The sequence below is a fragment of the Gadus macrocephalus genome, chromosome 3, assembly GCF_031168955.1.
Source record: "Gadus macrocephalus chromosome 3, ASM3116895v1".
Lineage (NCBI taxonomy): Eukaryota > Metazoa > Chordata > Actinopteri > Gadiformes > Gadidae > Gadus > Gadus macrocephalus.
Window position 1 is genome coordinate 4,369,733 of NC_082384.1, and position 24,337 is coordinate 4,394,069.

The 24,337-nt window shown below is 43.3% G+C and overlaps 2 protein-coding genes and 1 long non-coding RNA gene across 4 annotated transcripts in view; 1 reads left to right on the forward strand and 2 right to left on the reverse strand.

Moving 5' to 3' along the window:
• Positions 1-24,337, reverse strand: part of si:dkey-28b4.8 (sarcoplasmic/endoplasmic reticulum calcium ATPase 2) — a 126,972-nt gene that overhangs the window by 32,065 nt on the left and 70,570 nt on the right. The gene's annotated exons all lie outside the window — the stretch shown is intronic.
• Positions 1,843-20,131, reverse strand: slc43a1b (solute carrier family 43 member 1b). Of its 2 annotated transcripts, none has more exons than XM_060046751.1 (14): positions 19,690-20,131; positions 16,668-16,851; positions 16,290-16,345; positions 15,994-16,070; positions 13,993-14,085; positions 13,487-13,620; positions 13,132-13,271; positions 12,446-12,592; positions 11,733-11,768; positions 11,282-11,420; positions 10,081-10,210; positions 9,441-9,514; positions 8,054-8,177; positions 1,843-7,915 (listed from the first exon to the last, which is right to left on the reverse strand). In XM_060046751.1, the coding sequence occupies exons 1-14, from the start codon at positions 19,841-19,843 to the stop codon at positions 7,700-7,702; spliced, it is 1,704 nt and encodes a 567-aa protein (XP_059902734.1). In that variant the 5' UTR covers positions 19,844-20,131; the 3' UTR covers positions 1,843-7,699. The 2 variants fall into 2 exon arrangements, with proteins under 2 accessions (XP_059902734.1, XP_059902733.1); XM_060046750.1 differs by having other exon boundaries at positions 16,668-16,854; positions 19,690-20,126.
• On the forward strand, positions 16,757-22,496 carry LOC132453803 (uncharacterized). Its single transcript, XR_009524807.1, has 2 exons — positions 16,757-16,870; positions 19,102-22,496. It is a non-coding gene; the product is annotated as an uncharacterized LOC132453803 (long non-coding RNA).

The following is a 24,337-nucleotide window of genomic DNA, read 5'->3' on the forward strand; positions in this document are numbered from 1 at the left end:
TCACCTGGCCCGCTGATGGAGTCACCCCCAATCCAGTGTGATTTTTGCTATAAGTGGTCGCATGAGGCTTGCACCGACGGGAGTACACACTACCTGTGCCACCTTTGTGACAAAGAATAAAAATATTTAGCCTACTATACTGTCCATGTGTCTTCACTAGTTTGCAGTGGAAATACTGTAAATGTAGGCCTACAGCACAATTCACTTAACATTATAGACTGAGTAACTAACTAACTATTAGGCCTGGGTTAGGCTATGAGTGGGAGCTGGGCTATTAAATATTTCGCTGGGTAGGCCTACTTTTCGTCCATGATTGTAACGCATCCAAAATAACAACGGCTACATTAAATTATGACAATAATAATTGAATTTAGTGGACATGCACTTAAAACTGCTGGGTATAAGCAATAGGCTAGCCTTCTACACCCTTGCTCTTGGTCATGACACATGGCATTTATCAGATAAAATAAGTTTAGCCACTTACCTGTCCACAGAGACTCCGGATGCTTCTGTGCGCCGGGCTGTGCGTGTCGAAAATAAATTAACCCTGTGCGGCGCTTGGATAAATTTCCACTGTAACAGGTCTCGTGATATCCTGTTGACCTGGTAGTTTTTGTTTAAAATAAATAAAAGGATGTTCAACTGTGTATCCTTAAACATGACTTAGGACAGGGAAATAAGTAAATTTAATGCAAATTTAGTCGTCCAAAAGAAGAAAGGTGAGTTTTAATCGAAATGTGCATCTTGACAATTACGCACGGGCCAAAAATATAATCTGACCTATTTATATTATGCGGAATTATGTGCAATTTTAGCAATGAAGAGTACACCAGTATGTTGTCTAGTATGTTGCATAAAAACAAGAGTAAGGGCAATAGATTCTTTTTAAAATATGCTGTTTCATTCATCCCGCATGTGTGTTTCAAACGTCCCGACTAGGCGGGGCGTTTGAAACAAATGTCAACTTACGTTCAATGTTAAAAAACAGCTTGATCATCCAATATATGTATTAAATTTCACTTGTAACTAAGAGAACACACCTGTGAGTTGTTGATCACATGTTAAAATTATTTGTATACGTAACGTCATCTTTGAAAAAGTCGACCCGGCTCTCCCCTACACTGTTAGAACAGTGCCAGATTTGAAACTCTGCAAATGCGCTGGTGAAATTGTTTGAACTTTGAAAATGTGTTGGTGAAAATGATGAAGAAGATAAAATAGAGCACAAAATCATGTTTACAGATGTTTGAGTTTTAGTTTTAGTTTTTTTCAGGTTATAATCTCTTTTTTCAGTGTTGCAAAACCTTTTTTACAAGGTGTTGAGTTTTCAAACCCAGACTTACAAGCCTTTGAAACTTTTTTTTTCAGGTTTGAATTATGGCAGGAAACTGACTCCATACTTCTCCTCCATGCTGTGGTTCAGTCTGACAGCTCATTGGTCAATGGGCAGCAGCTCCTTTGCATTAAAGCTACAGAAACACCAGAAACAGCGCTTTCTGAAGGGACTGAAACCGAGGGGAATAGCGGTAGGCGAGATTTTTTTTCCTAAAATCAATTTCCAGCAAACAGCTTTTCAGCAAACATGTTTTCTGGAACTCGAATATGTTCACTTGTTGGGAAACACCATATTATCTCCTTTAAAAAAAACGAATCGATATATGATTTGGCTTAATTTAAAGAACAAAGTTTTGGGATGTTGAAACATTAGCAATGTATTCCAGCCACTTTTGTATTGTCAACTATAAAAAACAGCATATTTCTGTCTTATGAGTAGATTTTAAATAGATTTTAAGCCTACACATGTTTTACTTTTTCAGCATGTGGACACAAACTCCCCCAAACTGATGAACACTATCTTTATTGGAGCACTTTGTGCTGTGATGACCACTCAATTCTGTTGTCCCCTTGTTAAGGCAGGGAGCTACATCAAATAAATACATAAAAACGTTCACACATTTCAACACAAACACACACATACATACAATTAATTTAGTTAGTTAGTCGAAAATAAAATCATATTCACTGTCTATGTAGATTCTGTGTCATAGCTCTATTCACAAACTAGTATGCCTATTTGCTAGCAATTAATCACTATGTTTTGGACATTAAAACATGTTACAGATTACAACATATAAAAGCAGAAAATTAAAAACCCAAAAATGACAAAAAAATAAATTCCCGAAAAATCTATGCATTGTGTAAGCATACATAAGAAGACATAAGGCAAATAAAAGCAAAAAGTCCAGATTTTAGAAAAAGGTTTTTTCTAACTGTCTACTAGATACAATCAATTGCATACATTTATTGCTCACACTGTGCCTGCACAGAAACAGTTGTCGAGAGGGGGAGCAAATGTCATCACAGATAACCCAAGTCTATCTGACGACTCTCTTTCCATTCACTACTGAACTACCCAGCCTTCAATGGACATGGGAAACAAGTGTTAGGTCTGGTCCGTTAAAACAGCTTCTAATTCTTGTGATGTACACATACACCAGTACCCCTTAAGAGTCACTAAGAAATACTTACTGACCAGCACAGAGCTAGGACTTAAAAGTAAAAAAAATTGCCAGCAAGAGCCAACACCATCAAAAGAAAAAAATATATACTTTGAAATATGTATGAATCACATGCCTACATATGATAAGACAAAAAATATTATTTACGCTTACGAGATAATTCTAACATGGTCACCAACCTATGCCACAAAACATTAGTTTGGTATGGAAAAAAAGGGGGTGAAAAGATAGCATGATGGGTATAAAGTTGTACTACTATAGATGATAAAAGATCTCCCAGCCTCAAGTGGAGAAAGACATAATTACATAACAGTACTTATTGTACAGAGTTATTTACGTAGCATAAAGCTACTCCTGACATTATGATACAGCAACAGTGCAATTACATTGTCCGTTTAATAGAAAAGCATTCTCTGATATTCCTAATTTATTCAAAGCAATTACCATTGAGGAGCATTTTTATGGCCTCTGTCCAAGGGAAAAGCAATAATCGAACAAACAAAGGAACAAAACAAATTAAATAGTTAGCAAACACAAAATAAATATAATGCAATTGGTGTATATTTGACCAGTAATGGTGCTGCTCTGTGGTCTAATGTTAATGTGTGGTAGAGCCTGAAATACACTTCTGCTTGAATGCAGAGGGGCACTCCCAGAATTTAACATCGCCTTGCTTATGTCTGGGAGGTTAATCTCAACCAATCGGGATTTGATCAAGCAGGGAACAGGTGTAGTGTTATTTTTTGACAGCCAGAATAAATGAAGGCACCTGGTGAATTCAGAGGACTGTAATATCAGTTGGTTGCGATACAACTACAGCTCTCCAGCAGTACATTTCATTGGTTACTCTGAGTTTATAACAGTTCATTGCCCTCATGATCCACAGTCCTCAGCCTGCTCAACCCCCACTAACAAGTTACTTCAAGTTGAAGCAACTGATCCCTCCACTGGGATCCCAGTCATCCGCAATGCCCACACAACTGCGACCTGAATGATTTTGAAGAATTGTGGGAGAAATCCATGTCCTTGAACCCAGCCAACTCCCTCTCCAAACAAACGGCACGGAGTAGCGAGTATAAATCTGAAAGATGATGTGATCGAAACAAAAGTTAGTCAACAGAAGGAGGGCAATGAACGGAGTGGAAAATACAGTTTTTCAGCACTCTGGATCGTGTGAAGGGAGACATGGCAGCAAGATTTAAGGAATGAAACAGCCACCTTGTTGCTGTGTGCCTTTAGATTTAATTCTGCAGTAGTTTACTGTTGCATGCCAGTTTCTAAAGAGTGAAATCGCCTATCTACAGATGAAAAATGGAATACACAGAATCTCTTCGATAGAGACTCCGGTTCACTAGCATCCATACCTACAGGATGATGGCCTTGTAGCTGGGATTAGTATTTAAAGCATCCATGGCAAGCTGCGAGAACTCTTCTTCAACATTGAACAGTATTCAGTGAGAACAGACAGAGCATGTTGCACACAAGGAAATCACAGCTGATTCACCTGGCATTCAAGGAAGGAAGGAGGAACCTTACAAGCATATTCCATGGGGAACGGAAGGAGGGACTGCTGAGGAGGTTCATCACATCTTCAAGGTGTCAGGGTCAGAAGAGTCAGCCTGTTTGAGCATGTATTGTTTTGTTGCTTTTTGGAAATGTGTGGAAAATGTCAGTGACAAGCGTACACATTATTTCATCATTGGCTTTGCTGCCAAGAAGAGGGTGTGATTGTGGGAGTGTGTGTGGATGATGGCTGGTTTAAGCAGCCTCACCTGGCCGAGTCTGATTGGACTCTGGGGCTGGGTGAGGCGGCATGTCGTTGCATAATTTACATACTTATAACATACATATTGAGTAATCAATGTGGACAGGTTAAACCAGCAATCTCCACACACCATTGGGGAGACATCTCCTGCATGGCAGTTGAGCACTATTATCATGTTAATTGACTGCAACCTTTACACTACCCGGATCTCTAACATCACCACCCTTTATCGGGAGGAGCCCAATAGAAGTCACCCAGGTGGAGTTGGGGAGCAATTGGCTATGCTACAGTGATGTCAACGTTGTTTCCTTCGGTAGAATAGGTGCTTGTTTTGCATTACATCAATGAGGGCGGGCAGGCTGACCAGTGTCTGCTGTGGTCATACACAGCGTATTACGGCACTAGTGTGGCGAGACAGCCCATATTCTTGTTGCTAGACAGAGTCATAAGACAGAGGGGGACAGTTGTGCCCTCTGTCATTTCTGATGCCCCCTTGTCTGGTCAATCCTGCCGCCTGGGTCTGATCTTTTCCCCAACCTTTTGAGATAATCCTGAACTTGCGAGTTTATTCTTCAGTTTCCTGCTAATTAACTGTCTGACCTCACTCCCATGAACCAACTTTCAAAACCTAAAAAGCAGATGGACCAATCAGCGCTAGGGAGAGAATGTTTTAGGAACGTCTATAAGCCTTACGCTGTAAACAACTCTCCTCAGAATCAAAGAAGGAGTGAAGCTCTGGCTCACTTTGCTATTGATGAATCCAATCGGAAGAAAAGCAAAAACATATATCCCTCTTTGAAAAGTCTTCAGCGCAAACGTCTTATTTTACATTGCTATTCAGTGAATTTCAGATAAAGCATTTAGAATTGGTGCACTTAAGTGGTTATGAGTGCTGTTTGTCGTCTTTCTGGGATTTGGTAGTTTTAAGGGAGCGAGGCCAAACTGATCTTCAGCGAGAAACTGAAATGTGAACCCGTCCAGGATGAACCACAAGGTTATCTTTCGTGTCTTTTAATAAAATAAAACCCCACTAGTCCATGAAGAATTACTTAGTTTTGTCTGTGTGTGAAGCCTGCTTTCTGAAGCCATTGTGATGGGAATTATTGCACCCTATTGACCGGATATGATAAAGCCAATACCAGAGATGGGACAAAGTCCCAAGTGAGCCCAAGTCTTAGCAGTCAAGTCCGAGTCGAGTCCCAAGTCAAGACAGGGAAAGGCAAGTCGAGTCCAAGTCAAAGTCACACCAAAGTCAAGTCGAGTCCAAGTCCAAGTCCCAAACTTTCCAAAGTCTTGAACAGATCACCATGTTTTTTTCTTACTGTCATTATTAGGCTATTGATAATACTTGCAACATATCACTCTAATGTACAGTGTCACAGGGCTCTCAAGTTTTGAACTGAGTTAAGAGTGAGATTTTGTTGGGGGGGGGGGGGGGATATTAACATGTAACTGCATACAAATGTGACATGGTGACTAATGCATGATAGTAAGCATTATTGGCCCTTCACACTAATATTCAGAAACAACACTGCCTCAAAAGGCTATTGGCTTAAGCAACACCAGTAGAGACATATACTTTCCCCTGAACTTTTGAACGTTGCAAACGTGCAAAAACATAATTATATATTTATGTGGCATTCAATCCAATGCTTAAGATATATCTTTGGCATTCAGTAGGCCAATGCTGTGGTACAGTGTTTAAAGTATGACCAAGTGTTTCTTTCTGTTCAATAGATAGAACTTTATCAATCCCCTGTAGGAGAAATTTGTTAATGTTTGCCCCTATAAAAGAATAATGGTAAAGCAAATAAATACAAAACATGACGGTAACTAAGTAAGTCAAACCGTCCAATCTGAAGGCTCTACTTAACCACTCCTCCTACTCACTTCCACCTATGCAAAGCGAACAGAACTGAGTAGGGGAGGGCGTAGCCTAACTAGTTTGTTAACGACCCAGAGAAACGCAACGCCAATTCAATGTGAACATGTATGAGGCTTTAATAAAATCCCGGACGATTTGAAATTCCGCCACACATTTTTTTTTAAATGCCTCAAAAAGAGGGCATGTCCGGGCAAAAGAGGACGTCTGGTTACCCTATGTACGGGAAATCCATTTGATTCCTACCTGTTCCACTCTTACGCCTCGTGCCCACTACCTCCATCCGTTGACTGATCCCCATTGACTAACGCTTCGTGCCCACTGCACCGTCAGTCAACGGACGTGGGAAGGCGTGGCTGACGGATGGGGGAGTAGTCTTTGCAGAGGCATCCGTCAGCCAATCAAATCACTTCGCCGGGTTCTTCCCGCTTCTTCCTGCTTGTTGCGATGCAAGATGACCCGCTTTCCCGCTTTCCAGTATCGTCAGAGCCCGAGTCGCGTCACAGTGCTTAAATTTGCATACGCGATCTGATTGGATGACGGATCCGTCGCTGCCGAAAAAGTTGAAAATGTTTCAACTTTTTGATGGAGCCGAAGGCTCCAACGGAACGTACGGATCCACAATGCATTGCGCGTCCGTCCCCATTCAAAGTCAATGGGGATCAGTCAACGGACGGAGGTAGTGGGCACGAGGCGTGACGGTGCAGTGGGCACGAAGCGTTAAATAGCGGCGCAAATTGGTGGGCGCTATCCTGGTAATTTCTCTGCGTGAGAAACACGAAGTGTGGCGTGTCAGCCTGTGCATGGGTTGAATTGCGTGTGTCTCACGCCGAATGTGTGAGACTTGAGAGCCCATTTCTTATCAATAGAGTTATAATATGGTCATTGTTTCTGTCTTCAAATGTGTTATGATATGCGCATGCGCCAAAATTCTTATGTTGTGAAAAGTAGCCCAATAGGGTGGGAAAAACCGCCCAATATGGCAACACTGCCTTAACATCCTCAAAATGTAGCCCAATAGGGCGGCAAAAACCACCCAATTTGGCAAGACTGCTGAACGTCCTCACCCCCAGCGTCAACGTAAATCAATGAGACCAACTGAAACAAAGCCGTTATGAAACTTTAACTGCGAATTCTGAAGAAAGCATAAATTATATCGAAATTATGTTTTGAAATTATTGAAGATACAAGTGTAGATTTGTCTTCGCTAGCTGTTTTTTTTTCATCTTCACGGAAATGAATGCGTCTTGGGAGTCTAGCCCTCCAGGCAGGAAATATGTTAGATAACTAAAACAATAAATGTTTTTGACTCAAGACAGTTCGAGTCATTACAAGTCAAAGAGGCAAAGTCCGAGTCAAGTCTCAATTCAATAGCAGTCAAGTCTAAGTCGAGTCGCAAGTCATGCGTCATTTTGTCTGAAGTCATCAAAATCATGACTCGAGTCTGACTCGAGTCCAGGTCATGTGACTTGAGTCCATATCTCTGGCCAATACCGGATGCTATTCCACCTATCTCAAAACAGCAGAGCTGGTCTATGCCGTGAGTCCATTGGCAGCTTGTCCGTTGGTTGTGTGACCTTTGACTAGGACTCCAGCATTGCTTGGGTTCGCTACATTCAGAGGGGTCTTCTCTTTGTTTGATAATTGGTCCCGCTTCTTCTTCTCCTTCGACAGATTTCTACGGTGATAAAACAGGTAGCCAGGCAGCAGGAAGCCAGCCAAAGAGAAACCGAGCAGGCTGACATTGATCTGTTGATTGGGCAGAAGAAGTGCCAAGTTAGTGTCATATGTTTGATCCCACAATTTATTCTATGTCTCTCCAGCCAATAATATGAATAAAGGAAAACTACAATAAGAATACAATGAGTGTGTCTGTGTGAGTCCTACCCAGAACGGGTCTCCGTTTAGGTGTCCCACCATCAGCATGAACAAAGGCTGCTGGAGCAGAGCAAACAAGGCACTGACCATAGACTGCATACCGGTCAGCGTCCCAAAGTGGTTGGCCGGATAGCTGGAGGCATACAACAACAACGTCTAGATGAGACCAAATCTAAGACTTGCGACTAGACGGAACGATCGTTTTCGTCTAGTCCCAAAGTGGTTGTGCCGGATAGCTGGAGGCATACAACAACAACGCCTAGATGAGACCAAATCTAAGACTTGCGTCTAGACGAAACGGTATCAGAACTACGCCTGATGCCATCGCATGCTGTCTCTCGAGATTTACCTTGTCCTAAAGAAAGGTAGGCAGAATCAGAGTCTCTGTGTGGGGGAAAGATTGAACCAAGATACTTATTCAGACATATATCCACAAGTTATTCTTGAGTAATAACTTGATTTGACAAAGGCCTTGGTTACTACAGTTTGCCTTTGAAGGGCAAGCAAATCGACAATTGACCATGCAGATCTACAGTTTACCATGTAGATCTACATTTTACCAAGCAAATCTAGAGTTTAAAAGCAGGTCTACAGTTTACCATGCAGATCTACAGTTTACAAAGCAGATCTACAGTTTAACTAGCAGATCTACAGTTTACCAAGCAGATTCACAGTTTACCAAGCAGATCCACAATTTACAATGCAGATTTACCAAGACAGACTGCCATTTATTTACGTCAACAATGAAGTGACAGCGATTGTGTTTATACACAATGATAACGATGATGAGGAGAAGGAGCTAAAGTATCTCAAGTTCACCTTGTCAGATCACTGGTATTAAGACAGTAAATATCCAATATATTTCTTGCTTCAAAAAAAACTTTCAAACTACATTTCCTGCTATTCGAGATGTGTGATTATCTGAATACATCAACACTGTAGCATCATGCAGAGATGCTTTGTGCTTCACTATTGATGTCGGGACGTAGCTGGTTGTTATTGTAAGACTCAAACAAACCTATTTAGACATGCTGAAGGCTTTAGTTTGGATATTTCATAATAAATCCTGCTTCAAAACGCTGCCTAAATACAACTGGACACCTCTGAGCGAGTTCCCCTATGACAGAGCCTTAAAGCTCTGTCATACCTGGCTGAGATATATGATATATTCTATGTTTTCTTATTCAGTTGTTCACAATCTGCAACCTCAACAGTAGAGGCCACTAAAGCCTGAACACTTCTCCTTTAGATGATGTATGTAAAACCTGCGCACCACCCAGGTGCCACAAAACCCTGTCCCTCGCTGCTGAACGTGATCCTGGAGGAAACACTGAACCAGGGCTATATGGGGGGGAGACGGAGCATTAGTGGGGATACAGCCTAGTGGTTTACTTACACGGCCGCATACAGACCCCCACAGCAGGAGTGGATGAAGCCTCGGACCACCGTGTGGAGGACGAACGACACCACCTGCGCACACACACACACACACACACACACACACACACACACACACACACACACACACACCACCTTCTGAACTCCTTTGCGTAAGCAGATGTCTCTGTGCTTTTGGTTTTCAAAAGCACAGAGATATATAACTAGTGCTGCAAACATCTTTGCCGATGTGCTTTGCTAAGGGACGGACACAGTCGGTGTTGTTCTGATTTCTACATCTTCTCCTCCTTTCAGGCAGCCTAGGCACGTGGAAGTGCAGGGCTGCCTCCTGCCAATTCAAATTAACGACACATTCGGTCGTTGCAAACAGAGGTGGTGTACGTCATTATTGACAAATACAGGAAGTAAGATCTGATCACAAGACTCGTTCTTATACCAGGTCCCAGCTGACGTCTTCAGAGCTGTCCACTTGTGAACATTTCACCAGATCAAAGATTAATTCTGATGGTGTTTACAGGCCTCAGAAAGACATTGGTTCTGTTTAAAATCGGGTGTCCACAACTATTTACAATGTCACCATTTCGCAACCTGGTTACCTTTATAGTTCCCTATAACATCACAGTATGTTTTTTTCTTACCTGTATGGGCAAGTTGTCAATCAAAGAAATAATTCCAAATGTGACGAGCAGCAGATTGGTGAAGATGAACGCTCTCAGAGCGTTGGTTAATTTTTGGATTTTCTTGTCTCTCTTTGGGGAAACTGATTGGCTGGAAGAGAGAAGGTCAAGACGTGAATGAATCCCCCCAAGATGGGATGTTTGAGACGAGACTGTGCTTCATAGCGACACTAATTTGAGTCAACTTTGATTGTTCCCAGCTTCACCTATAAGTAAGATGTGGATTCAAGTGTCTGCTAAATGACTAGATGTAAATGTAATATGTACAGAAGTGACATTGCCGTGCACTAGGGATGGGCAAAATGATTATTTTCCGGGAACTAGTTCTTTCAGTTCAGTTCACTATAACGATTCGTTTATTTGATTCGTTCGTTACGTCAGATTACATCTTAAAAAAAATAAAAAATAAAAAAACTTTTTTTTATAATTTTTTTTTTTTTAATTGGTCGTGGGTCCGGATAGGACCGTCAAGACCGCAGTCCGCCGTTTGGAGATGCCTGCTATATAGTATGTCGAACGTCCCACCAATATTTATACCACTTGCTTACTCTCTATATTTCATTCATGGTTTTACATTTATAATTTTATTTTACTTTACATTTAATTCTTCATTGTTCAGGCATTACAGAACTTGCATGGTCAAAAATACGAACTGCAGTTTAATTTCTTTGTTTGTTCTTAAATTGACGTAGAATGGAGCAAAGACTCCTGGGATTGGGAAATGCGTTTATCCAATAAACAGATGGAGGTCAAGTCTATTTTCGAAAAAATGTAGGGGGATATATGAGTCGAATGGTATGACCCAAGATACGTCAGACAGAGAAAGCGCGCATATTCGACGGTACCGCCTTGTCATTGGTTTACCCAGGTGCCATTCCAACACCATTGCTACCTCTCATTGGCTGAATCTTTGAGAAAGTTGTAGACTCAATCAATGGAAGTCGCGGGGAGACGGAGCTCTGTTCGTTTGTATATTTTATTTACGTGACCATATGTTTGGTTTATGTTAAAAAAAAAGAATCAAAGAACCAGTTCTTCTTGTTTTGGGGAACCAGTTCTTGTCGTTCACGTTCGGGATTCGTTCGTTGTGACGAATCAGTCGCGACCGACACATCCCTACCGTGCACCAGTACTTAAATGCTTCAGCTGCAGCTGATCTTACATTTTTTCTGTGAGAGCGAGGACGTCCGCCTCTTCTTCCTCGCACTCCTTCAGCCTCCAGTCCATGATGTAGCCAATCAGGGGGCAGGTCAGCAGGCACAGCAGCTGCAGAGAGCCAAATATGGAAGAGTAGAACCCCACTAGAGGAGGAAAGAATATCAGAGGTCAAAGATCAATGATCACAAACAACAAGACATACATTTTCTCTTGTGATCCCGAAAGTGTCATTTAAAATCCCCAAAAATGGTTCCCTCAATGTGCAACGGGTATGAAGCCTCACCCAGCCCCTGAGTCCAATCAGACTCGGCCGGGTGAGGCTGCTTAAACCAGACATCCTCCACACACTCTCCCACAAATACATTTAGAGGCTGAGAGACCACAGCAAGAGAGAGAAGGGGAGATATTTAAGGAAAACAGAAAACCCCTCTCCTTTCCAGATGCTGAGGTCTCACCTTGTTCCTCGGACTGCAGAAGCAGCTCTTCAGATGCTGTAACAAAAAGACACTTATTGTTATGAAACACTATTTCCAAATGTGTTCAGCACTGAGCATGTGAAGGAAAACTGTGTAACCGTGGGGGGGGCTCTGACACGGTGACCGCCCAAAGTTTAAAACATAAATACATGGCTCTAGTTAGATTCTGATACTTAACGTAGAGTCCAATCAAAACTCATTCTTTACCAAAATTTCCACTTAGATCTACTTTATATAAGTGTGACAGACAGCTTTAATGCTTAGACCCATTCTTGTCTTTTACATTTACATTTACATTTAGGGCATTTAGCAGACGCTTTTATCCAAAGCGACTTACAATAAGTACATTTGTCATAAGAAGTGCATCAATATATCGCTGTCGGTACAGAAAGGATGTTCATAGAACCAAGTGCAAGTACCACAATCTCTAGGTCAATCAATTCCCCGTGTTACAGCCATGATAGCAGCTACTGCAGTTGCTACACAGTTACGGTTGAGGAAATAATGTATGTGTGTGAGAGATTATTATTGTTACGGACGATCATAAAGCAAGCTTATAAACAGACAAATAGCGTAGGAAAATATGACTTTGTCGGCCACATTATACCATAAGGAATAAATACATGCTTTATGGAATGTGTTAATGTGTCTGTGCCTGAAGTGTACAGTATGTGAGTAATGTGAGCCCTCACGATACGGTTCGCCGTGGGTGACCAGGTACTCCAGCATCTTGTTCATGGCTCCCATGAAGAAGATGAGCCTGAGCTGGGTCATCGCCATGGTGATGAGACTCCACAGGAAGATGGGAGAGCAGACGGAGTGAGAGAGGGGAACAGCGCCTGGACAACAGGGGGCAGGGCGAGGAACATCAGGATGTATACAAAGCTATGCTACCGAAGAGAACATGATTAGCGTGTGGAAGTGTATTTCTAAATGTTGATTAAAGTGCGACTTTAAATCATGGAAATGCTGATCTTCCGCAGTTAAGCTAAACACACTGGTGCATTGCAAATCCTTCTAGTCTCAAGCAGCTTATGGACAGCTTCTAAGAAGCCCCTTGAGACGCAATGTGACACCCTGTGCCTCAGGAGTCTTTGTCAAAGCAAAACGTAGTCGGACAGTGCCATCAACGTGGATTCACTTTTCATTATGATAATGAGCAAATGGAAAATAAGTAAAAATTGGGTACATCTCATACTGCAGAGAGAAAACACTGGGAGTCCCACAGGCTGATAAAGAGCAGCCTGTGGAGCAATCTGCAAAAACTGTGTATACTAGAGTGTATACTATTGTGTATACTTCACTAGCGTTTTAACACGAAACAAAAAAAACAGACGATATGAACCACAAAAAACCCTTATTGACGTCCGATCCTCACCCTGCGGCTGTGAGCCGGGTTGGGTGGGCTCGTCTACTTGGGGGCTGTTGGTGGTCTCCACGGTGGACACATGGGTGTAGGAGGACCTGTCCCCTGTCATCTTGTCCTCTATCATTACGCCACTCAGCCTCACCTTTTTCCTGTAAGGAGTAGAGGAGAGACGGTGAGGAAAGCATTTTAGCAGACTATTTTATTCCAAAGGCCCCTACCCACTCTGCAACAAACCCGAGTCTGCCTCGGGGGGGGGACAGCGAGACACCGACAAACTACAGTTGAGGAACCATATAACCTTCTATCTACCATCTACTGTGAGGAGGGTGTGGGAGTGTGTGTGTGTGTCGGTGTTTGTACTAACGTGTATCGGATGTCTTCTGGCGCAGGGAAGGACTCTGCGGGCCAGTTCAGGAAGCAGTTGAGGAACACCAGGCAGGCCATCCCAGACCAGACCCACATGATGACCCGGAAGGACACACCCAGGTCGTATATCAGCTGCACACACAAACACACACACACACACACACACACACACACACACACACACACACACACACACACACACACACACACACACACACACACACACACACACACAAACACACACACACACACACACAAAAACACAGACACACACACACACAAAAACACAGACACGATACAAAAACGGGGAAAGAGATCATGAAAGATTATGAATGTGTGTGTGTGTGTGTGTGTGTGTGTGTGTGTGTGTGTGTGTGTGTGTGTGTGTGTGTGTGAGAGTGTGTGTGTGTGTGTGTGTGTGTGTGTGTGTGTGTGTGTGTGTGTGTGTGTGTGTGTGTGTGTGTGTGTGTGTGTGTGTGTGTGTTTTTGTGTGCTGGTTGGTACCTTGACACCTGGAAAGGTCACAGCAGAGGACGCATACGAGCCGATCATCAGGGAGAGGATGGTGGAGCGCACGTTTCCAAACATGTTTGGCAGCTGGACACAGAGAGGGAGGACACACACACACAAACACACACACACACAAACACACGTACACAAACACACACACATACACAAACATATACACACACATTTCATTGATTTCAGCTTCATCTAGCACATTACTGAATTTATTTGACATTGATTATCAAAATGCAACGCTGGGCTGGATCTTTGAACACTGGCTATACGCACACCAAATTCCCATCGGCAGACCAGTGACTCTTGTCCCCTACCAGCAGGTGGCAATGTAGCCCTGGCAATTGCCTCTGTATTAGTAGTTAAGAATAATATATTGGCCAGTGCTGAGAAGATCCCTCCACACCAAAGATAGCAAAGATGATCAAATAAGGCGTGAGTGGCAACAATATAGCTGTTTTTTTGGCTTGGGGATCTGGCCCAAATAATCTTGGGGTTCGACTAACATATGACTAAAATCTATGGTAACCAACTGTCGCTCCCACTATGGTATTTTAGAACATGAGAATCTTTCTGTATTGCATTTGGATGAAAGATGACCGGAGGCTGACAGGAAGCTATAAGTGATCATATCCTCATAGAACGACATGCTGTGCTGTGAAAGCCTCTGAACCACATCGGAGATTAACATGCCACACGTTCTACTGAAAGCTAGCCGTTTAAGCTAATATGCCATATGTTGCACATGGTACATACTTTCCCTACAATGCCTGTTTATTTTACAGCTGTGCTTGAACATCAGCCAGCCAGCCAAGCAGCTAGTCAGTGATTATTTTAGGTGAAATTGACCTGAACTAAACTACACACTGAACAACAAATAATGGTGTGGGAACATGGAGTGAATCCAACCAGCCCTTATCTCAGATGTAATTTGAATTATATGGTAGGCAGCCAGATAAAGACACATTTTTAAAGTACCCAACCTAAAAAACGCCCACCCCTCCCTTCAGGTCTCTCTCAAAGCCACTCCCCAAAAACGAGTGACCAGCTGGCTTCAGAACAGGTCGGGTCTTCTTATGGAAGACCCTGGTCTTGAGGAAGAGACTTCCTGCCTACCTGGCTATTCGGGCCAATCACATGATTTTACGGTCTTATTTGGCTTATAAAGGCCTGTGACAGCTACAGATACCAGATATTTTTCTATTTATGTCAGAGCAGTTGATTTAATGATTGCTGTTGAGATGTAAAGATAATTTAAACAAATACAACAAAAAAGGCTTCTAAAATAAATTGCCTGGCTTCAGTTTAAAATCCCTTTTACAGGTTCACAGTTATACTCACACACACAGGGAGCTAAGGACAAATAAGGGCAAGGACATGAGGGAAGGAGTGTGTGTTTGTGTATGTGTGTGTGGTTGTGTGTGTGTGTGTGTGTGTGTGTGGGAGGGTCTAACTGTGTGTTTTAGATAGGGTTAGGAAGGTATGGGAGGGGTGTGTAGGCTGTCCACATTTGTCATTGGCTAGGGGCGCCCCGCTAGTATTCAACACGCACAATGGAACAGCAAATGTCACTCAGAAACACACACACACACGCACTGAGAGACACGCACAATGTTATGTTTGGCAACATGTGGGTGAGCGAGTGCAGCTGTTATTGAAGAGAGCACTTGAGATGACGCAGAGTTTGGCTACTGCTGACAACAAGCATCTCAGGGTGCTTGCTTAAGGGTACAAAATGTCTCTACATACTTTCAAATGAAAAGAAGTACAAGGCAACATTACTTATCGTGCAAAACATTTTGTCCATGCATTCTGTTTACTCAAAACAAGAAGATATTATGCAATGAAAGTGCCATGTTTGACCAGTCAATAGAAAAGTACAAGACAAATTACTAAACTGGTCACTCGTTTAGTTTAAAGCTGAAATTCAGGGTATTTTTCTGTGTGTGTTTATGCGTATGCTTGTGTATTTGATGCACATCTTACAGTAAGTGAGGTAAAAGTGAGGCAGATTCCTCCGAAGCCGTTGAAGGACACAGCGAGGAAGATGATGGGCGACAGTACTGTGGAATGAGGAAGGTGAAGAAAAATAACAGAGTCAGGAAGTAGAGAGAAGGAAGTGAGGCTCCCCTGACCCAGTGGGCTGACACAGGAGCCACATGACTGACCCGACCGCATGAGGAGCTCTCAGAATGTCAAGGTGGAGTTCATTTATAGCTGAATGAGGCGCAGAGACGGTGTGTGTGTATTTTTATGATATGGTTATTGATGTGTTGTCTCACCTTCAGGATTATAGGCTGCTGCAGATATCATGGCACAGGAGGCAGCGAAACACGCACTGAAATACAGGCCACAGTTCAAACAATGGAAATAACATTGATAGCATAACTGCCAACGTCATATTTTAAGGTTCATCTTTTATTCAGGGTGAAAAAGGCCAGTCAAATGGATGACCGAGGCAGATAGTGATTATGGAATGTAAAAAACGCTCTGATTGGCTTAGGATATAGCCAACGAGGCACAGCGTTAGGAGAGTAGAGTTAAGTAATCCCAATTGGCCGAAAATATGACTTGGGCAATTATGCTATGAGGCTAGCGATATACAACACACTATCCCATCAACTCAATCCCACCAGGCACCGCGGTGCAGACAGACCCACCTGCCGGTCAGCCTGAGAGGACGGGGCCCGTATCTGTCCATGAGGATGCCCAGTGGAAGTGTTGCGGCGCTCAGCAGGAAGGAGCCGATTGTGAAGCCCAGGTTGAGCATCTCCTCCTGGTCCACACAGCTCTGCCACTCCCCGCTCTCCAGGGACGTCAGGTTGCTGCCGCCTGTCTGGTTCTCTTCTACAAGGAAACCAAGGTATTTCCTCTGTCATTAAATCAACTCATTGAAATTCGTTGAAGTTCAATCCTATTAAAAGCGGCATGCATCAAATCATTTATGTTTCTTAATCCATAATATATAAAGAGAAAGCCTTGAATGAACTGACTTACCCAAGCAAGCAATCAGACAAGCAAATGTATTTATAAATCACGTTGTTAACTATCCACGAGGGATAATATGGATCTGGACCAGGGAAATAGGGACTAAATCTAAATCCTTGTTCTCATACAATGGCCCTATCAGCTACTGCCTGTAATTTAAGAGTTTGATTACTCTTTAAATTATTAGTTCACCCTAACAAACTATACTTGTGAAAACACCCTTACTTTTAGAGTTATTCCTTTAAGGGCATTTTAATGCAAAATAGTAAGGTTGACTTGCTAATTTGTTTCAATTTTTTAAGAAAACAACCCAGAAGCCATACCAAATGGATCTTTGGATGCATTATAAGACAGAAGATCGCTTGTGATAAAGACATTAGCCAACAGACAATCAGTGGAATTACACCTTGTTTCCTCTATCATTACAGAGATTTTAGACCGAAGCAGTAGATCACGTTTCAGAAGGGGACACTTTTCTTCAGTTTACTACTGCCGGCCGAGTTTGTGTTCACCAGTTACTCGCTTACAGGTCCCAACCTGCACTCAAATGATTGGTAAAAATAAATTTGAAGCAAGGTTAACGCCCCTTAAAGGTCCCATGGCATGGTACTTTATGGATGCTTGAATATAGATATTAGTGGGCCCCTAACAAAGTATTTGAAGATGTTCCTGAAATTCAGCCGTGGTGCAGAATTACAGCCACTACGAGCCAGTCGCACATTGAGCTTTCCTCAAATGCGCCGTTTCGGTGTCTGTAGCTTTAATGCAAATGAGGAGGAGGGAGGCGGGTCAAGGAGGAGGGTGGGGGTGTGGCCCTGAGCATCTTGCGGCCACGGTACCATGCGCTATGTTTACAGTGGATGTATCGCAATGGCGAGGCGCACACAGCCTTTGGCCGTGTTCTGTAAATATTCTGGAACACTCCGGATGCTCCGGCGATGGTACTGGAGCTCTATATCTAAATAATATCATATTATACATAGATATCATGTAATATATATTATCACGGCCAAAAGCTGTGTGAGCCCCCAGACGATATTATGAATCTCAAACGACTGCGTCGGGTTCTCCGACGTCTTTGGTTCTTCCAAGTCCACATCAATCTGAAGTAGACTGAACCACGACATGGAGAAGAAAGGGATTGTTGCCCGCGATTGTTGACCACGGTTGTCTCCCGCCGGAGCCTCGCTGCCGAGGGACCACCGCCTCGGCAGCGGACAGCGTTTAGGCACCACCGCCTCCTGCAGCAGGCGGCGCCGAAGCAGTGGTCCATCGGCAGCGGGCAGCGGGAAGCGGGCCTCATGCGGGAGACATTCGCGGGCAACAATCCCTTTCTCCTTCATGTCGTGGTTCATGTACTTCAGGGAGTCAAAGCCAAAGTTCCTTTCCCCCAATTCTATCTCCACCATGGCTGAGATAACCCCCACTAAGAGTCTCGTTGTGGAAATACCAGAGACGAGACAAAGTCATCGTCTCTGAAATGCGCCGAACACAGCACTAATCTGGCTCCAGTTTTGTGGTATTTTTCTAAAAAAAATTGCAACCATTTCTCCCTTGGATCCGTCTTCGGCAGGAGATGCAATGTGGACGTTTTGCTTTAGCATGACACACAGGTTCGATTTCGTTCTGCCATTGCATTCAGAATTCTGTAACTAGCCTGTTATTAAGCAGCACTAGCTCAATCTCGACTCCTTCAGAATTTCTGTGGGTGGTTACGAACCAACCGAGTGGGCAGGTCCATGAATAATAATTTGACAACGCTACGTAGCAGTGTCACCTTATCCAGATTGGCTAATTTTTTCGGCCTTTTTCCTTTCATTGGCTATTGCATACAGCAGACAAACTGCATAGATTTAAAACTTACCACAGGTCACAAACTTATTCTGACCAATGTTAACACAGATTTGAGTCTTCCATCAGACTTCAAATATTAATCTCAAGTCTGATTTGTGAGACTATGTGACATAGGACTTTGAATCTTACTTACAAGGGCTTTAATCTTATTTAAAGGGACAGTAAACCTAAATCGCCTCTTTATGTTAATCATAGTGCTATTTTGTGCTTTATGTTCATCATAGTGCTATTTTGTCACTGTTACTATTGTAGGACCCTTGTTTAGAGGAAACAGCTGTCAGTTCCTGTGTTCTTGCCAAGCGCTGCCAACAAGTTTGTGAACGCTCTACTAGGAGTATGTGGATGCGTGGAGCTCCGTCTGGTGACGCCTGCATCCAAGAGAGGGTAGGCTTCTCGGACACTTACAGTATAAAGCCACGGTGTGTGTGGCGCTTTTGAAATAGAACATCTCTTGTTATAACGCTCATACACAATGAAGGTACTAGGTTAAAACAAATAACACAAAGTGACATTGGGGGTCATAACCAGGGGAATAATATGATCCCTCTCCTACCAAGAACTCCAAGCCCAAAATACATTAAAAAATTCTGATAGTGTTCCGATTCGAGCTGAAACAGGGGGTTCCCTTCTTCTAAACCCCTGTTTCGTCTGTTTATCCTACCATTTTAGCTGCCCATTCAGGCAACCATCGCACTGAACACGATCCATGGAAGAAGGGCTCTGTCTCCTACAGTCCGTTACAGGCTTTCCTCCTTGCCCACTAGAGGGGGGTAGGGCAAGTGGGGGTCTCATAAAGTGAATCCCTTTTAGAGTGTGACTACGAGCATGGGACGACTCTACCTGCACACAGGTGGGAGTAGAAGCCTTCCTTCTTCAGCATGATGAGCAGCGAGCCCCATCCCAGCAGCACGGCGGAGAAGAGCAGGTTCTCGATGACCGCGGTCACGGCCATCCACCACCGTCTCCGGTACGCTGTGGACAGGCTGGGTGCCATGCTGGGGAGAGGCAGCCGCCACACCACAGGGTTTACTGACTGAATGACACTCAGATCATATCAACAACAGTGATAGTTGCAGTGTAACAGTCAGAAACAGGTTTGAAGAAAGAGGATGGCTGTGTAAGAGTTAAATAGTGCAGGTTTAATGTGTGTTTGCTAATAACTACTCCTGATTAAATGCTCATCAAGTTATATTAATGACCACAAAGCTATCTCATGGTTTGCTTGTTTGTACCCTTCACAATAGTACCACTTTTCCTAAGTAGTGACAGCATTATTCGTAATGATATAAACAGGGGGAGGGGGGGGGGAGGGGGGTCAGGCAGTGACAGAGGGAATAGGGGTAGACATAGATGCACGCCCCCTTCTAACCTTTCCAAGTAGCTGGGGAGATCAAATATCCTGGGCACGAAAAACATGAGTCTATGAGCTCATGCTCACTCACGCATAAACACACGCAGTCACCAGAACCAATCCATATGCAAAGAAACCATAAGGAGCTTCCGGTACTGTATAGTATGTCATTTTGGCACATATACATGTGTTCAGATGTCTGTGTGAAGAGAGTACAATTACTTCTGTATGTGAGATGGAAACTATTTCAACCCCTAGAAGGCCTCAGGGCAGGAAGGTGACTTTGAGAAAGCAAGTGTGCTTCAGACACACACACATACACAAACGTAAAATGTAAAACTGGTTGTTCAGTACATTGCTAGATTCATAGATGCATTACACAGACAGACAGACAGACAGACAGACAGACAGACAGACAGACAGACAGACAGACAGACAGACGGACGGACGGACGGACGGACGGACGGACGGACGGACGGACGGACGGACGGACGGACACACACACAGACAGACAGACAGACAGACAGACAGACAGACAGACAGACAGACAGACAGACAGACAGACAGACAGACAGACAGACAGACAGACAGACAGACAGACAGACGGACAGACACACACACACATACAGTCCACAGACAACAAAAAACAGTATAGCACTTTTAAAGTATCAAAAAGTGAGTTACTGGTAAAGGCAAGCTTTTCAGACTGGGAATGTACTGTCCTCTTTCAGGAAATAAAGAAACATTTCAGAACATGAATGTACTGAGTGGCTACAGCTCCACAGGAGTTGGACGTAGTTTTATCTCCCTGAGAGATGGGGGTGTTGCGGTAGGGCGTATAGGATACAAGTGTGGCAGAACTCCTGATCCATCTGTTAGAGCGCTCTGAATGCAGCGGCTGCACAGCAGAAGGCATACAAGGTCTTCCACCGCTCGCCCCACCTCAGTGTCTGTAGAGCGGGCCACCCATCAGCCCACCGAGTCACATGTCAGAATACATCATAGTACCGACGGCAGACACATCCACGAGAGGTGGACACAAGATAAGCAGGTGTAAACATAGATGTTGCCGTGTCTGAGTCCTATAGCTGATTAGCATATTCCTAGACACACCCACACAGAAACACCCACACAGACACACCCACCCACCTAGCCCCCCCTACACACGCACGCACGCACGCACGCACACACACACACACACACACACACACACACACACACACACACACACACACACACACACACACACACACACACACACACACACACACACACACACACACACACTTATTAATCTTACTTTAACCATTGTTGAGATAAAGCAAAATACTGATATAGGCTACTTATATACGCAAAGTCGGTGGAGGAATTAGTCAACAGCCCGTCCAGGAGTCCAAAGGAGCAGGCAAAAAAGCGATATCGATGAGTGCACAGGGACAACAGATGTGTGCGCACGGACACGGGGAAAGCACATTTCTCTATTTGTACTCCAGACCTTGACTAACAGTGTGGCCAGCAGACAGCAGAGAGACGGCCATAAAGCCACGCGTTCTGGGCGCATTTAAACCACCGCAGGCTAAACGAGCTGCCCTAACATAGAGCAGAATAAAAATACAGGCCAAGTCAACTTACTTCTTTCCTTTGAGTTAGATAGTGTCCGCGCTGTATCCTTGAATTCCAGTAGATTTTTTATTGTGACCAGTCTCTAGGACTCGCTGGTTGACCTAGTGCAAAAAACTTGTGCCGGTCTCACCTCGCTCTCACCATATGTCTATAAATGGAGCCCGCAGCCCCCCCCCCCCCACACACACACACACACACACACACCCACACCCACACACAGACACACACATACCACGCATGCTGGGCGCAAGCGCGCCAAATCCTTGTAAAGATCCTAAACCTGCAGCGGTAGTCAGTGTGTGGTACGAGGACCTCCAGTCGTGGATTGATCCAGGCGGTCCTTTAAAAGAGTCCTGCGGCTGTCTGAGTCCCAGTATCGCCAGTAAGTGCAGCCCAGTGTAACGACCCTCCCTCCTCGGATCCATGACCCCAAAACCCCCACACTGGAAGATCTACAGACACGTTTGGTGTGAAAGTCGGATGAAGGTTTTCTCCCTTAGGTCAGTAACGGTAGGTTGGTTGAGAACCGACATATTTATTAAGATATTGTAAGCAATTACGGTACAGTTAATGGCTATTGTTCAGACTATGTTTTGACCTTGTTATGCTGTGCGTGAGTTTAGCTGCAGACCATCTGTTTGAAGTCGAAATAAAAAACAGGAATTATTGGTTATTCTGTCTCGTATTTTTATTATATATATATATATATATATATATATATATATATATATATATAATATAGGTATGTACAAATTAAGGAAATTAAGAACAAAAAGCATGTTAGATTAACAAACTTTAAATGACTCAGCTCTTATAGCCTGTATTTTAAACAAATACAATGTTGTCCTAACTTACATATTCGAACAGGTCCTGCTGCATTAATGACTCACTGGAGGAGAAACGTCCTTCAATGAGCAGAACCGGGTTTCATGAGGTCAGAGCCAGCTCTCAAAAATGTTTCCTACAATATCCACAAGTCACGTGGACGCAATTATTTCCTAATGGAGGGGGGTTATATGAGTTGTTATTCTGTTCCCTAAACCAGCATCTGCTGGTCTTAATAGTCAACAGAATTATCAACGTATGGAGTGAACAGCTGTACTATCGGCATGCCTTCATATTCTTATGTTCACATTACAGACCCCCATCTGGATTTTCAATGGGAGTCATTAGAGTTGACCGACCATAAACTGGACGATAGAGTAGCAGCTACAAGAATAACTATTCCCAGAAAATCAACTTAGTTTTCAGTCTTTATGAAATAAATATAACAAAGAAAATGCCAGAATTAAAATGGACCTACCATCAAAATACATGTCTCTCTCAAACTTTCTTTCTGTGGAAAACACATGTTTTAAGAACGTTGGCCTATTTGAACGTTTGACAGTAAACACAATTTACCAAATTAACGGGTGTTTTCCTACTCCTTAAAGGCACCCAGTGCAACTTTATGTAAACATTCAATGAAAAATAAACATTCAATTTCTAGTCTTTTTTACACGTAGTAAGTTTCAATAACTCCATACCATTACATATCGACATTCAAGGAGCAAAGATGAGACGTCGTTGTGTGGTGAGAACTGATAGAAAATCGTAAACAACAACAATCGCCGGTGGGGAGAAGCCATTTTTCCATTGACTGGAAGCCTGCTTTATTTATTGTAGGTTACAAAAAATAAAGAAAATGGCGGCATTGTTGTTATCGATTTTGTATCAGTTCTCACCACACAACGACGTCTCATCTTTGCTGCTTAAATGTCGGTATGTAATGGTATGGAGTTATTGAAACTTACTACGTGTAAAAAAGACTAGAAATTGAATGTTTATTTTTAAGCCTCGAAAGTTGCACTGGCTGCCTTTAAATCATGGTTTCTCAACGGGCCCCTGCCTGGGGGGCGTTCGCACAACCTAGGGGGGGCGCTGGGAACGTGATTCAATTTTTTTGGGGGGGATTTTAATTATGATTATTTATTTTTTTGGGGTGAAAGAATAGGCTACCTGAAATAAAAAGCCTATTTTCATTTATTGGTTTCTAACCCCTCTACCGTCTCAGCTACTTTTTACTGTCTATGCACAATGGAACAGTGATAATACAGCGCGGTTCGGTACTGCACACGCCCGGACTCCCGTTACATCAGCTATCGTCATGAAAAAAATATCAAATTTGGTTTCATAGTCCGTTTTCCTTCTTCCTCTTGTTCAGTTCCAGCTGCTCTGAGCGTAGTCTCCACAAAAAGGCTGTTGCATTTCAAATACAAACTATATAGGCCTTATTAGGCCTCTGCGTGCGATCTGTTTTCGTGGAGTCCGCGTTGCCCGGGCCGCGAATTTTTTTTTTGCAGGGTGGTAGCGGGAAGCTCGTGAATATTCATGAGGGAACTGATCCCTGATTGGCTGGGACTTGTTGGCTGGGACTTGTTGGCTGGGACTTGGCTCGCTGGGACTTTGTCAGAGGGCTTGTGTGAAAATCACGAACGCAAATGAATTAAACGTTGTTATAAATCAACACGAATA